This window comes from Argopecten irradians, chromosome 6 (assembly GCF_041381155.1).
Source record: "Argopecten irradians isolate NY chromosome 6, Ai_NY, whole genome shotgun sequence".
NCBI lineage: Eukaryota > Metazoa > Mollusca > Bivalvia > Pectinida > Pectinidae > Argopecten > Argopecten irradians.
This window is the reverse complement of record NC_091139.1, coordinates 17,974,127-17,991,665: the sequence shown is the minus strand read 5'-3', so window position 1 is coordinate 17,991,665 and position 17,539 is coordinate 17,974,127. Positions and strand designations below refer to the sequence as shown.

The 17,539-nt window shown below is 34.7% G+C and overlaps 1 protein-coding gene across 3 annotated transcripts in view; it reads right to left on the bottom strand.

Annotated features, from left to right (window-relative positions):
* Nucleotides 1–3,793: 3,793 nt before the first annotated feature.
* Nucleotides 3,794–17,539, bottom strand: part of LOC138325205 (GTP-binding protein Di-Ras2-like) — a 64,225-nt gene continuing 50,479 nt past the window's right edge. For 2 of the 3 annotated variants that reach the window (XM_069270693.1, XM_069270695.1), the window contains one exon: nucleotides 3,794–8,948. In XM_069270693.1, the coding sequence (XP_069126794.1) occupies nucleotides 8,319–8,948 (630 nt within the window). In that variant the 3' untranslated portion in view covers nucleotides 3,794–8,318. Of the gene's footprint in view, nucleotides 8,949–14,262; nucleotides 14,692–17,539 lie in introns of those variants that run through there. The other variant, XM_069270694.1, reaches the window with a different exon arrangement.

Below are 17,539 nucleotides of genomic sequence, written 5' to 3'. Positions count from 1 at the left end.
TAGACCTTTTTGTGAAGCTGGAAGAAAGCATCTCTGCATACTCAGATAGTTGCACTTATAATATAATAGCCATTGGTGATTTTATTAGCCAAACTGGTGAAGTTGATGATTTTATTACAACTGATCAGATTAGCAATATAACTTGTACTTTTCTTTCTAATATTGTTAACTACTTACCTGATAAAGATATGACAAAACGTAAAAATATGGATAAGACTGTCAATCAGGTTGGTAGGCACTTGATATCTTTATGTAAAACGACCGGTTTACGTATCTTAAATGGCAGACATGCAGATGATGAGTTGAGAAATGTTACGTTTTATAATGCCAGGGGCTCAAGCCTTATCGATTATGCATTAATTCATGAATAATGTTTTGATATAGTTAAAAGTCTCGAAGGCGGTATATTTAACACATTCTCTGATCACTGTCGAGTTACTTTTTCGCTTAGTGTATATAAACGTATCGTATCGAAAGGATCGAGTGAGAGTGCTAGAAAACGAAATTGCGAAAGAAATGGCGTTAGTGTAAAATGGAAGGATGAAAACGGAGAGGAAGCTAAGATTATGTTGGAGAGTAATATTGATAATTTAATAGATATTTGCGAGGTGAATGATCTTGGTAAGAATAATATTGATGCGAGCGTATATGCTTTTGTAGATTAAATTAACAAGATTATAATGCCGTTTTGTATTAAGTTACCAATAACAGTATCAACAATACAGGTAGTGGGAAAGATTATGATGATAAACCATGGTTTAATAACAATTGTAAAAGATTATAGAGACTACCAAAAAGCTCTTTACATATTTAATAACCGTAAAAATGACGAAAATCGTCGCAGTATGTCAAACAAGAAAAAAAATGTACAAAAAGGTTGAATATAGACTTAAGAAGGAATACAAAAGCCATCAGGGTAACATGCTGAATTATATGAAAAAAAAACCCCAAATTCATTTTATAAGCATATAAGAACAAAAAATAACATCATACAAAGTGAACTGAATGAAGGAGATTACTTCAATCATTACAAAAGTTAGCCGAGAACAATCCAACCAGACACGATGATATTAACGACTTTTGAAGAGTTAGACGTTAATATAACAGAGGCTGAAATAATGCAGGCAATTAAGGCATGTGGTCCTGAAAATGAATATAAGATTTATTTTAAGGATATTTTAATGCCATGTTTTATTATGTTGTTTAAAGATGCTCCACTGCTGACAAATGGTATTTTTTTCTCTATCAAAAACAGGAGCAGACGATTTAGTATTTTTCTTCAGTTACAAAAGTTTCTTACTTTACACCATTACCACCATTGAAAAGTTTGAGCTTCTGATTTTACTTCAAGTTAAAAATATGAAAATAATTAATTGCATCCCGAAAAAAATCCGTGTCACTATATCCTAAATGGAAGGAAGTACTGATTGCGCATGCACCAAAGGTGAAATAAATTATTTTATATTATTTTTGTGTTAATTAGACATATATATTCATGATCAAACACCAATTATTGTTCAACTGATGAATATCATTTATCTTTTTCGGCGGCGGAGCATCTTTAACAATATTCTTACATCCGGGTATTTTCCGGACTCGTGGTCTAAAGGCAATATTGTAACAGTCTTTAAGAAAGGAGATCCAAATAATGTTAATAATTACAGGGGCATTACTCCTGTAAGTTGCTTAGGAAAATTATTTACGACAATTATCAATAATACACTTATAGCTTTTGATAAGAAATATAATAAAATATTTGATGCTCAATTTGGTTTTAGAAACAATCATTCAACAGTAGACGCTATATTTGCCCTAATCTTTAATTGATAGAAGTTTAAAAACAAGAAAAGGTTATATTGTTGTTTTATTGATTATTCGAAAACATTTGATTTTGTCAACCGGCAAAAATATGGTTTAAGCTAATAAGAGAGGGGATCGATGGAAAGTTATTAATATTAATTAGATCATTATATGAAAATATAAAATGTTGTGTCAAGCATAATAATTCATTATCTAATTATTTCAATTGTGAAAACGGATTATTTCAAGGAGAAATTTTGTTTACCATTACTATTTTCATTAAATGTTAACGATTTTGAGGTGCAGTTTTTAATTAACAATTGTCCATCTATAGAAATCCAGACCTTAAATTTGTTCATGCTTATGTACGCAGATGATATGGTGATCTTCCCAGAAACACCAGAAGGCTTACAAGATATGTTGAATTCATTAGCAAGGTACGCTAAAAAGTGGGATTTAAAAGTCAACACAGATAAAACAAAGGTTATTGTTTTTAGAAATGATGGAATTTTGAGAAATAATAAAAATTGGACATATAATGGATGCCATTTGAATATTGTCAATGAATTTAATAACCTGGGAATGTTACTAAATTTTAATGGAAAGTTTAGAAATACACAACAAAAAATATCAGATCAAGTCAGAAAAGCATTATTTGCAGTAACAAACGTATGTCGTAAAATTATTTTAATGTAGAACTCAATTATCAGTTTTTGATACTTATGTCAATAGTGTTTTAAGTTACGGCTCAGAAATATGGGGTTTTCATAAAGCGCCTGACGTTGGAAAGATACATACTATGTTTTGTAAACGTTTACTAGGCGTACGTTAAATACTTGTAATGCTATGGTTTTCTTAGAACTTGGTAGATATCCTTTGGTGCCCTTAAGAAAATTAAGAATATTAAAGTATTGGTTGAAACCGATGGAAACTCAAAATTGTATTTTGAAATCATGTTATCAAGAAATGTTAGACCACAATGATGTATGGGTGATAAATATAAAAAATGAATCGTATAGAATAGGTTTAGGTTACCTTTGGCAAACAGATGATATAGATTACCATACTTATTGTATAATTAAACAAAGGTTAATGGATATTTATAAACAAGATTGTCTTGAACAGATAAGAACATCTTCAAAAGAATTATTTTACTTGTGTCTTGACCACGATTTTGGTTTACAAAACAATTTAAGAAAACCAATCTTAAAAGTCTTCCCAAAGAAATTTCTAAAATAAGAATCTCTGCAAAAAGTCTCAATGTAGAAAAGGGTCGCTACCAGAATATACCACAACATTTAAGAATATGTACTTTGTGTAATTTAAATGATGTTGAAGATGAATTCTATTTTCTTTTGAAATGTCCACGTTACTAAACTATTAATTTAAAAAACCAAGTATGTATAAACTAATACAACTTTTTAATGTAACAGATGTGAAAGAATTACAGAACTTAGTAAAATACCTTAAAGCTGCGAACTCAAAACTATCTTTATTAATCAATTAGTTATACTCTTCCGAATGTAAGACTGTCTACCTGTATCTTTGTACCATATGTATTATGTGATCCATTTTAATGCCATGTATTAATGCAAGTATGTATATACAACTGTCAGCAGACTCAGAGTAAATAAAACTTTAAAAAAACTTGAAACCTTGATGTGTATCATAGATAGTAGTTTTAATGACGGCGTGTCCGTTTGTGGGTTATGGCAAAATTGAATTTTCAGTATCAAAGCTCATGTATGAAAGAATAGTACTCGGTCATATATAGATATGAAGTATGATGCTATGTCTATAAACTTGAAAAGCCTTTACAGCAGGTTTGGTGACTATGGTGGAACAGCCCTTTCTTTCCTATACCAACAGTAGATATGAACACCTTTGATCCTTGTTCTCTTGCTGTTACCATGGTAATCTCATCCATGCTTGTAATGTCAGGTTTTCGACAAAGCCATAAATATGTATAATGAAAAAACAAAACAAAGAAGACTTGTCTTTATCTACCAAATGTTTTATTTATGTTCAGACAGTATAAAACATTTCTATGTTATTATTCATCATTCGTCACAGTTGATAGATGTCGCGGTGGGTCGGGCCCTGAAATGTCACTCCCGGAAGTATATCATACCCTGGGGAGTATGGGGATGGTACTCAGATACAATGTACCACCGCGGGATTTGAATCTAATCATATCATCCCGAGAGTAGATCCATATGGCAGGTGGGCTCTGGGGTATCTCTCTCCCAAGGGAAAATATAATCCCGAGCCGAGTGACATTTAGAAATAAGAATCCAGCAAATGATTGCCCTATATAAATTTTACGTAGTCTTTACATATCAATTGATATTTGCTATCAATAGTCAATACAAACATCTAAACCAATGCAATCGAAGACAGGCGGAACATTTTCTAGATACGAAACTCTAATCCCGACAAAGCAGTCTATTTAACTACGTGCTAGCAATCACAACGCTAGAATATTCCAGTCTGAAATCTTATTCACAAACAAACAAACAAAACAAATTAAAAAAATTCTGAATGTTGAAAGGTTATTCTAGCAATTATGTAATTGTCTTTTCACAGATTCTAGACATATATCAGTCCAGGTGTCCTGTCAATTCGTTCGAGGAGTCGTTTAGAACACAGAGAAATAAACAATTTTTCACCGAAAACCAGAATTTGGTTTTTGGTCATGTAGAAATTAATGAAATATTTTTTAAAAGTTTCTGTAACAAGAAATGTTAATAGACTATTCTGGGATGTAATGAAAGCCAAGACATAATCAAATACAACTTCAAATAAAACACTATAATGACGAGGTAGTAGAAATTTCATTCTTATTGCTATAACAATTTATCATTCCCACTTATTCTTAATATGGAGTCCGAACAATAAACAGTCACAAATTATTTAAATCTTGCTATAGTCATACCTTGATCCCCACGCCGTTCCGTAAACTATTCTCCGCTGCGCAAATCAACAACGAGTTGTCTACAGAGCAGGGTGGATATCAATATATGATATCAATCAGATTGAGTCACAAATTATCAGTTATTTAGAGGTTATGTAGATAAGTGATTTTCTTATAAAGGTCACATGATTCGACAAACCAACCATAGAGTTCCATTTTCGTTACTGCTATCTGGTCAATGAACTCATCCTCCGGTTCAAAGAATTGGGTATGTGAATCATATTATGCTACAGAAAAAAACTGATACATCACTAACATAACAAGTAACAGTTTACATATATTGCACATAGCCTCCTAGAGGCAAACACATGTATGTGCATATTACTGTTGATTCCACAAAATAAAGAGAAATCACAACCTTATAACAAGTGTAACATGACGTGTATGACGTAACATTATAATAACTAAGTCATTATATAATAATTATATATAATACCCGTGCTGTACAAATCACAAAACTCAAAACTCTTTCTCCCGGCGTAGCATTCACAAGCTTTATCGCAGATGCCACATACATATCGAAAGAGAGAAATTTCAATTTAATGTATATGTATAACGTATCATGTCTATCAACAAAGGACTGCTTATAAAAAACAAATAGCTTTATACTAAAAACGATCAGATTTAATACGAAAACAAAATAACTAAGGGATTTACACTAACATGGCTTTATTTTACTGTCTCCATTTACATCAATGAATTCTGGCCTGGCAGATACATGATACTAAAATGATACCATTCGGTATTTTACTTGTGGGGACATCGATTTTGCGTAAGCTGAAGCTGTGGCATGAAACCGGGTTAGCATTTGTCGAGTATAAATCAATAACACTGCATTGTAGCTTCATGTCTATCTCGGCGTAATTAGGTTTTAATTCTTATACTACCTGTAATTAATGATATAATGAATATACCACACGTGAACATAGTACCAATGAAAAGGAAAATCAATAAATAATGTATATAATATACTCGTAGCTATTGATTTTAATAACAATTCCTCTTCCTTGTAGCGTTGGTTATACTATCTGCAAATGGTGTATTCGTAAGGCAAACAAATAAAAAATAAAATAAAATCAGGCTTTATATTAAAAATAAAAATGTACTTTGTTACACAGAATCATATGTCTGTATACAATGAAGTACACAAAATGGGTACAATGTGCCATGATGAGTAATCTACAATTCATGCACCCATATTTGCACCGTATGCAAATCATTATAACACGTTCCAAAAATCTTGTTTGAAAATGATGCAGCAATTTTACTCAGTAAATGATAAAAATAGGTATGAATATATGCAAATAACATAGTTTTTTCATATTCATTCGAGAAAAAGTTCAATTTTAACAATCTAACACCATTTTAAAAACCATGATTTTCTACACAACAAAAAGTAATCCAGAAAACAAAATAATACACATTGTGTATATATTGTGCACCAATGTTTTGTACTGTAAAGCCCTTTTTATCGTGTTAACAATATTACGTGTCATGGTTATTTTCAACAAATTTGCGAATTCATAAATTTGCCATCAAGGTCTCCTACCTGACAGATGTACATCCATATATACTTTCTAGAATTAATCCCGACACATTTGAATAAATGTAAGAGTTCTTTCGCCCGCGAAGATTTGTATTTCACGAAAAGGACGTTATGTCAACAGTTGCACTGTATTTCAATCTTCACTTCAAAACCATGATCGAACATACCTTAAGTCATGAACCTTAGCCTTGACAAAACTCCTAATATTGTGGCAACCGACTATTACGTGCAAATAAAATTCGCGTAATGCAGTAATAAAATAGGATTATCCTAGAAATTAAGAAATCTATCGCAGCAAAATAATTTAAATACGGGTACAGTAGAACCATGGGAGTTATTTAGTAGTGGTAGGTAAAATCCTGGGTATGAAAACGCGATATTTATTATTCGCGAAAATAAATTGGTGTACAGTAATATGGAATAAACTATGGTTCAGAAAAGCGATGCCAACGTCATGTGGACTTACACTCTATTCTCTATATAAATTGCATGTACAGACTAGTCAGTCAAATCAATATTAAATAACAGTACTAAGTATGCACGTGCTAAACTTAAGACATAATCAATACGTGACAAAATATCTATAATTGTCTATTATAATTTATAGCTCTTCATAAACAGTGCTGTGGACCCGCGATAATATGGACGCCGAAAGTCCGGAAAACTCACAATCCGGGCAGAAATGCCAGGAAAAGCAATTGATTTACTAAGTAAAAGGGATTCAACAGTCCGGAAAATTCGTAATCCGGACGATTTGGGTTTTAAGTGTCCGGTTTATCGAGGGTCCACTGTACTAATATGATTTATCTGCATAGGATGAACGGTTCACATCTTACTGAAACTGCAATTGATACTGTAATTACCTTTCTACACTATCAGACAAAGAATAGGCCTTAGACAAAGGACATATGCTTTATCGTCACTGATATTGTGTTTTAAATAGTTGACACTGATAAAAGCCTGTTTATAGATATTTCATGTTTTCAAACAAGTAAATAGTTTTAGTACGTACTTTCAATAGTATTCTTTATGAGGAAATGCAATTCTTAATTGTCAGACACATTAAGAAAACCCACCTTACCCAGACGGTTCGATCTGTGCTTAATCTTCCTTAGATTTCATGCGTTCGCATACCTATAATAGTGTCTACATATCTACCACTATGTAGTGTTCTACTTGAATATCACAGACAAATTCACTTTACGTTTAAAAGTATCGACTTCTGAGATGATTCAGACTAAAACGTAAGTTATATCGATAAGATACATTTTTTAAACCAAGCGTCTGAAAAACCTTTAACCAATCAACCACAAAATAGGAATAGCACTACAGCAAGTAGACTTACAACAAGCACCGTTAAGAGAGAGGAAACAGAGCAATTCTCCATATGACTGGACTAATTTTCTTTTTCAAATCGGAGATCGATAGAGAAATCCTAGCAAGAAAAGACGGCGCTGTCTGAACGCCAGAAGCGATCCCTGGTGAGTAATTAGACGTTAATGAGAGACAACTCCAGACGAATCTGTATGTCCACCTCTAGTGACAACACTGCTGACCTCCGACTGGCCGAGAACTGACAGATTACACGCGGTCAGTGGAACCCTTCCCTGTCTCTGGAAGAAGACATCAATCACTCTATAAACAGGCAGTTTCTAGGTCGATAGTCTGAATTAATTTCTTCTATGGATATATTTACACTAGCGGGCATTAGAAAGAGATTGGCGTTTCTAGACCCTGGCGATGGTATTAGACAGATACCCTATACGCTCGGGCATCAGAGATATGACGTTAACACCATGCTCGCTGTCCACAGAGGAGATGTGATTGCAACAAGATCAAACTGAAACGCCCTGATCAAGTTTGCCCGCCAGGACAGTCCAAGAAGATAAATGTTAAACGTTATGATGGAATGAGTTACCTCCCTTGAAGTCCGTAAGTTAAGGCTATGGACGAAATGCTACACGTGTGTTTATATACAAATCCACGTCCAAGGAACGTTCACATTACACTACATTTGCCTTTCAATTTTTCCTTCCGTTTTTGTGATTTGGTTTTCTTTGTCTCTAATTGTAAGCTCATAGTCCTGCGTTTTTCTAACTGTAAAAGTTCCTGAAATAGCTCTTTGACGTTATGGTTCGTCTTTGCTGAAGTCTCTAAGAAAGCACAATTCCAGCGTTTTGCTAATTCCGCCCCTTCTCTTTGCGGGACCTCACGGTTCGTTTCATCACACTTATTTCCCACTAACATTGTAGGTATACTTTCCATTTCACTTTTGATTTCCGCGATTTCATCGAATATCGGTTTGAGTTCCTCTAGTGACTGTCTGCTGGTGATAGAGTACACCAGAATGAAGGCGTGGCCTTTGGATATAGACAATCGTTGCATGGCGGGGAACTGGTGACTTCCGGTAGTGTCTGTGATCTGAAGTGTACACACCTGTTTGTTACAGCTGATTACCTGTCTGTAAGTGTCCTCAATGGTGGGGATGTAGCTCTCCCGGAACGTGCCCCTCACGAAGCGCAGCACGAGGGAACTTTTGCCAACACCCCCGGCCCCGAACACTACCACACGATAATCATTGCTTTGTTCAGGCATAACACGCAAGCGCACGGAACGATCTTTAGGGACCTGGAAAGACAAAAAGAACAAAGAATAAGATGCCAGAGGTAAAAATATACAAGACATTAATTTATGGTCTGCTCAATTGTGCTTTTCGGTCCAGTCACAGTGAACATAATATCTTGCTTGAAACAAGCATTTTCATGTTCATCATAAAATGCTGCTGTCGTTTGTTATGTCGCGTCTGATTGGTTGATACAACAGTACACTGATCGCTAAGACAAAATTTTCCCCAATAAAGTTAGAATTTAACAGAATAAGCTACTAGAAATGCATATCTCTAAAACTTTAAAAATCTATTCAAATCAACCCTTTTAAACCATAACATTAAAGAGCCCCGTAGAGCGGGAGCGTCACTGTAATTTATATATAAATCGAAACTAGATGGGAAGATATTAAAGCAAAGCTCAGTGTATTAGTAATTAAGGCGATCTGTAGTAGTACAAGATAACTCAATATACGAGCCTATAAAACATGGCCTTCACTCGTAGGCTCCTGATCAATAGCCTTAAACCAGATCGTGAACTCTCGCTTATATGATGCGGCATTTTACATGAACACACGCTACGCGTCCATTACACGAGATTTGCCTGTATAACTCCGGAGTTGTAATCTCAGGATACTTCGGGAATATCGTTAGCTCTAATACACCAGGGATATAAGCTCCGTTACTTCCGGAATATAGGTCCCCTGGTGCCCAAGGTAGAATGATTTCACGACCAACTTGTTTTTTACTGAACGATATCCCACGAGATAATTTCGCCATACCCCTGGAATATACCCCTTATATCTCCCGGATTTAGTTCCCTCTACTACCCCGGAAAGAGGTCTCCACAGTACCACTTCGGTATATTGGTATTACCATTTGTCCTGGCTAGTGGAACTGGAATGTCCTTCCAAATAATTGGTCTCAAATGTATTCTTAAAAGTTAATAGTCCAAACAGCCTTGGTTTTCACCTTGTCCTCACTCAAACACATTACCCACACTTTGACGATTTTCAGTTCGAGTTTAAATTAAACACATATTATCGAACAACATTGTTTGTGAAATTGTTGATCAATAATCCTATCTCAAACTAAAAATTCCGTGTGAACTCAATGCTGCCGTGGACAATCCGTCATGATGGAACCATACACACACAACATTGTTAAAGATTCACACTCAATCAATAATTTAACATAAGACACGAGATAGAAATCGCTAGCATTATATACTGAGAGGAAACCTTGGTAAAGTCCGAGACACCGATAGTCTGCTCTCGCCGACTGAATCGAGCTAAATGAAGCAGTAGGCGATATTGATGTGAAATCTGTGTATTTATAGATGATTCTCTGTGAATTGACTGGGAGAACAACTCGCCCTCGGTACTTAATGGTGAGGAAACATGAATGAAGCTATCATTGATTATTGATCCGTAGTTGCCGTACTACCGTGTGGGCCCTGGCCATTGACGGAATCCAGGGTCCCACTCAGGTTTCCTTCCGCACCTTACAGGTATACTTCCGCTTCCGGTTAGAAAGAGGGTAATTCGATTTGTCTCTAACGTTAGGGCAAACGTTTTGATGCACATCCAGCCCTAGGTTTTACTGAGGCTTAAACAGTCAAGTAGGTATATTTTTAGAATGAGATGATTAACGTGGGGGTCTTCGCTTTAATGTTGGTTGTTATCTCTCTTCGAGGGTTGTCTTATAAGGCAGTTTGCTATCAAGGATGACTTTTATTTTCGTCGATGGTTTATGTACAACGAGACCAAATGATCACGACTCATCAGAGATATTATAGTATTGTATTGGCGGTGATTAAAGAATTAAGAAATAACTTAAACGGCGACCATGGCTGATAATCGTACGCAAAACAAATCAATAAAAAACCCAAAACGTGTGACATTTGAACAATCTTTCATAACAAAAATAGCTATACAACAAACACATATGCTTTTGGCATCTTTAAGTAATATCAAATATCAAAACCATTTATCGATTATTCCACGTCATATGTTTTCAAATCACAATTTGATCGAAACTTGGCTCGGCAGTCGGCACTCCCTAAGGAGGTTCCTTTGGCACTCGAAAGGCTAATGTTTGTCCATCTTGGACCCATCAATGAGCAGGCAATATTTCAAACATGGTCTACGCCTAGCAACTACACTTGTAAAACTGCCTGTCTATGTACAGCTATGTACTGTACTTGGAGTCCGTAAACTGGTATCCGTGATACCAATCAACCATACCAACACAACCTACGGCCCGGAATGATGGGGGATCTGTCTTTATTGCATATGCATGGGAAACGCAAGTCTTCTGACATTCGGTCGTATAAAATATACATAAGGTATTAATTATCTAACAATCGACCGGTTCAATGGAGCACTATGGACCAGCATTATCGATACGTAACCAACACTATCATATACTAAAATAGTCTTTTAGTGTCTGCATTGGGAGAAATATTGTCTACCGACTGAAGTTAACGTCTAGCGAAACATTCTGTATGACTTGGCTTGGCTGGTTGAGCGAAACGTTCCAAACGAGTGTTCTGGTTGTGTGGAGCATAGAGACTCCCGTGAGATATATTTATACTTTACATGCAACACTAATCATGTATTTATAGAAACAATGTCCTTTATTGAAGTACCAGACGATTATAGATTTTCAGACAAACATTGTTGTAAGTCTTATGTTTTATACAGTCATGTCAACTTCTGATCTAACCAACTTCGAAATATCGGAATGAGTTCTTGTGTCTTAGATAAGCGTAAAATATCAAATAACATGGCACGGTTGTAATTAAGGTTTAGACTATAATAACTGTGCTGTTTTCGCGATAGTTATATACAGTATATAAATTAAAACACGACAGTAGCAGCAATGATGAAAATATAAAAATAAAAGTGACTTCGTTTAATTTATAGACATGGGGAGGGAGGGGGGCACTGAGGACGATAACAATCTTCGTGCTTTCTCCTGATCGTTGACGTCTTGGTTCGGGTCACTGGATGTTTTTAGTCATTAAATGTCAATAATTATGTAGATTGAACATCAACACGTCTTACACAGGTAGGAAGATAAACAACAACAGTCCCGTTAATCTGAGACGAGTGTGTATTACAAAGTGTACAGTACTTGTAAACACCTGGTTCTTTACACCATTATCCTCGTTTAAAGCGTGGCCAGCTGGATAAGAGTATTAGGTTTAAAATAACAACAAATCGATTCCTGACAGAGAAGATATTACTCAGAGAGAGCGTTAGGAAAAAGACGTTTGGCCAATAAACATCGCTCTGTTGGTCATTCATAGTCTAAATCTAGTACAGACGTACTCAGATGTTGATGGTGGAATCAATGCATCTCAACACATCTCTTATCAATATACAGATAACGCCAAAACATATTGCATGACAATCACACTGACGCCATAAACACGTTCCTAATGCGAAAATATTCTTCCTTTCAAAAAACCATATATTAAGAAAACACTGAAACAAACCACTACTAAGCTGTTCCAATCGATCACCAAACCAAAACAATCAACGCCACAAATATACATTTAGCAAGCAACTAACAATCTACCAATATACATTTATCAACCAACTAACAATCTACCAATATACATTTATCAACCAACTAACAATCTACCAATATACATTTATCAACCAACTAACAATCTACCAATATACATTTATCAACCAACTACCAATCTACATTTATCAACTAACTACCAATCTACCAATATACATTTAGCAACCAACTAACAATCTACCAATATACATTTATCACCAACTAACAATCTACCAATATACATTTATCAACCAACTACCAATCTACCAATATACATTTATCAACCAACTACCAATCTACATTTATCAACCAACTACCAATCTACCAATATACATTTATCAACTAACTAACAACTACAATCTACCAATATACATTTATCAACCAACTAACAATCTACCAATATACATTTATCAACCAACTAACAATCTACCAATATACATTTATCAACCAACTAACAATCTACCAATATACATTTATCAACCAACTAACAATCTACCAATATACATTTATCAACCAACTAACAATCTACCAATATACATTTATCAACCAACTAACAATCTACCAATATACAATTATCAACCAACTTACAATCTATGAAATAGACGCGAATAAAATAACCCTCGTCTTCCAAATAAGCGCACACTCCTAAATCACCGAACATATGAAAATTAAACACACTCAACAACATCCAAACAATAAAAATAAACCGCACTTATCAATCTACAAACAAAACGTTAATAAACCGCGATTATAAACCTCCAAACAGAACACAAATGAAGGTGTTTGGTATCCTCGAAATAAAATGCCAATATATCGCGCTCAGTAACTTTCAAACAAAACGCCAACAAAACGCGTTCATCAATATCCAAACAAAAGTTTCTCAGCATCCCCAATCAAAACGTCAAAAAAACAAAAAACACGCTAATCAACTTCTTAACAAAACGCCAACCAGTAACATCAACACAAAACACCTGCCAATCACACTTCCAAATCACATACTGTATAACATTAAAAGTTCGTTGTGTTTGAATTCAATCATCATCGTCATTGTCTAGGAAAGCACGAATATAAAACAAAGAAAGAAAAAATGTTCAATACATCACTGCAACATGATCAGAAATGGTATGAACGAATACATATATTTCTACACAGCAAATGATTTGAAAACTCCAAATCATGAAAAATATTGTTATACAAATAGAGTAAATTAATATATTTTCAGATTAACAAATGTTTATGACATCTTCTACGTAAATAATAAATAAAATAAAAAATGAATTAAAAAACTAAACAGGAACTCCAAAACCATGAAACAATATTTCGTTACCAAAATACTATTGACAATCCGCCAACCAAACGCTGAAAAAATGTAAAATACAAATTCTCGGAACATATTCCAGATATGGTATTACTCAACTGTAACGCAAATTGGTTTAAAAAAAAACAACATTGGCTTAGATCGACCCCTACCATACACCCACCGCCATTCCAATATTATACTGTTATATTTTATTGATATTACCAACTGTATCAGATCAATTTCCGGACATTTACGAAATATCCGTGTATCATTATAGAATAATCGAAAAAAGGAAAAAAAAACATCGTTTAAATTATCCACTTTGTAATAACTTGAAATGTGCCTCATTATGGATCAACCTGACACGTGTCATTAAAAAATATACCATCACTTTAAAATCATAATACACATTTGAATCAACACAACAATTAACGTGGGTAAGTAAAATATATCTGTGTACTTACTTCGTTTTGTTTACCGCGCTTAGTCTTGTCCGAATCTCGTATAAACATTATGTACGCCTGAACGTGAAATGCACATGCAAAATCAGGATCCCACTTGTGCTTTTCTATAGCACTATCTAAACCGCACGTGGGGAAAAAGCACAAATCCCACTTGTGCGATTATAAAGCACTAGGTATGGAGCGCACGTGGGATATGGACTATCCAGTACACCACCTCGACCACCGGCTACTGGAGTCCCGTCCCACACACAGGAAGACTAGACCACGACTAGGATAGACCTTATATGTACCGTATACGTCACTCTGACACTGTGGTCAAATCACCTTCGTCCCATGAATTACTCACGGAAGAGTAGCTCTGTTTATATACCTGTGTAGGGTATACTCCTGTGACGTCGTGTAAACTAAGTCTTAATGACTCGTGCCGGAGCCTTAAACATCTATACAGTTTGCCACTAGAGGGCGTGCTGAAGACCACTTGGGTTTCATTAATTACCGACCCATTCATTACAGGTATAAATCCGTTCGTTATATAACGGCCTTTGTTAAAGTCTTCTAAAAATAGCTGAATACTCTCATTGATCGACTAGACAAAAATAGTTCTGATCATAAGGTACAATAGATTTTAATAGATATATAGGTACGCTTATTCAGTTAAGCAAATACCATTACCCACGCAAGTGGAATCAGTGACGTCATTGGATACAGATTCAAGGATGCGATCTCTAATAGATAATACAATCTAGAACAAAAAGTTCAATTTTCTCACTGTCGGAATACAGTTTCGTTTCTGAAGGCAATACTAGAAACTCTAAAGCTTCATATCTGGATGGCTTTAATTACTTTTCCTGTTCATGCAACGCTAGAAGCATGCATCTCAGTTTTGATAAAATTACATTCATTGAACGACGAAATGTGTAGCCATTACTGGGTTATCTACAGAGTTTGACGTTGTATCCAATGTAGATAACTAAGACTTATTACTACTTGTATGACGAGATTTCTGGTAATTCTCTCTTGACACGTAGTTTTGACAGTGCCCACACATCCATGTGACAAGTCAATAGTTCTTGTAGAGTATCGCAGCACTCATGATAATGTATCTCCTATTTAATCTAGAAATAAAACATTTAAGGAGTGGAAATAAATTATCTAAATGGAATGTATCTGAATTGAGTTCTGATACTTCTTTTCCTCTAGTTCTAATAGCTTAGCCCCATCCTTTTGCAAATTTTGTATATTAAAATATGTCTTTGCGTGACTTGACCGATGGATAAAGTTTATACCGCGGATGCTTTCCATCCGAAAGGAATCTTGCAATAGCTATTCAAAATCCCCAAAGCGCGTATGTACGTTGTAGAACAATCTATGGGACAAACACAACACCTCATGTTGTTCAGACGGTAAGTTACAATATGATGTACAATTCTTTTTAAATCTATTAGACCACTTAAACGGAGCGATGTCGAAAGAGTAAAAGTTACAGAATCACACTGAAAACCAAATTACTGTAAGAAAATAATTTGATGTTAAGAAACCACACATTCTGTTTGAATAAGAACTCCTCAAGTTTAAAGGTGTAATATTTTCAATTTCTATAAGAATGATTGATTGGGCATATACAAAATGTATATTTTGAACGTTTGTATTACCAAATGGCGACTTACATGCAATTAAATGTAGGTCATTTCACCCAGCAAAGTCATTAGTAATCTATTGAAACATTGAAAGGTGTAGGTAATGGTGACGTAATGGATCCCCACTTTTTACTTAAATCAAAGATCATTAAGGTATTGTTCCTAATAATGAAGGTTTTACAAGTACCAGTATCATTCTAGGCTGTCAGTGTTTCTAATATCGTATTTGTGGAGATTTATTTTTGTGGCGATATTTTCATATGATCTAATCTAAATTGTCATTTTATGACCATGGCTAAGCCAGTAAGTTAAAATAAATATATAGATACGTTATACGTTCATAGGGTGCATTTTAAATGGTTAACTTTGTTTTTAATTCGATTAACTTGTCACGATTCTCTATCAGTTTCCAATTCTGAAGAAAAACTGTCTAGACTATTAAAGAATGAGTTGCAGGGCTGATATCCAGGCATCATGTATTATGGAACATGAAACTACGCAGTACATTTCTATATTAATAATATTACATATTTGACCCGATCCGGTCGTGACCTTTAAGCGAGTATGTCCAGTTTAGACATCAACGACACACGAATTGGCACGAACTACAAATATAGAAGCAAACTGGACCTAATTTGATTTTAGACATAATGTTGACCAGTGGTCAAGTGTAAACAGAGCCCGATCGCGCGGAAATGATTAGGTCTGGACAGTGCCTTTGACCACAGCTGTAATACAGTTTCTTGTGATGTTTAGATCAAACATCGGCCAGTGTTTTCTGAACAAGGAAATATCACGATCAACAGAAGCACTCAAACATCATCAAAGCGAAATGTCCGAACCAATATCATTATAGCTAAAATAATTAAGCTTTGTCAATAGAACAAGTTGTTGCTTCAGTCAGTATACATTAATATTTATCAAAGACATCACAAATTCACGTTGTCTGTTCAAATAGTTCAATACAAATAGTATGTATAGGGATTATTGCTTGCCTTTATTAACTTCCAAGCAAATGCAATCAGTATAGAATTACGAAATAAAATAATATATCCGGTTATATACATTGATTTGATAATCGAGCCAGTTTCTTGTTCATTTCATATGTCAGGATTTTATCATATTTTTTTTATGAAATCAATTGGACTTCTCGTGAGCAACAAACAATAAATCTGCATGGTACCATAGACTATATAAGCAGCCAGTCCCAACATCGATGGTATTGATAATATTTTTCTTACTGTATTTTTGTGAAATAACGTAGCATCAAAATTTAAAGGATAGCATCCTTAAAAAATATATGGTCTGGTGGCAAGGCTACCTAAATACCACGATGAAATTTGATTTTCGGGATTTATAGCGGTTTAACCTTTAAAGTTCACTGTGTACAATGTACATGTTGACGTGTCTATCTAATTACTACCGGACGACGTCTTTCATTAATGACATCTACAACAATGACATATTTGGCTGATAACACAAACTTACAAAGAAAGTGCGCCGCTGTCGTTTGTTTCAATTAGAGAAATGCATTAAATGAATGGTCTCTTTAATTTCTTTCCGCAAGAGGTAAATACCAAATACTCATTGACAGTAATAAAATACTCTTGAGTATAAGCTGGTGCGTCTTATATACCGAA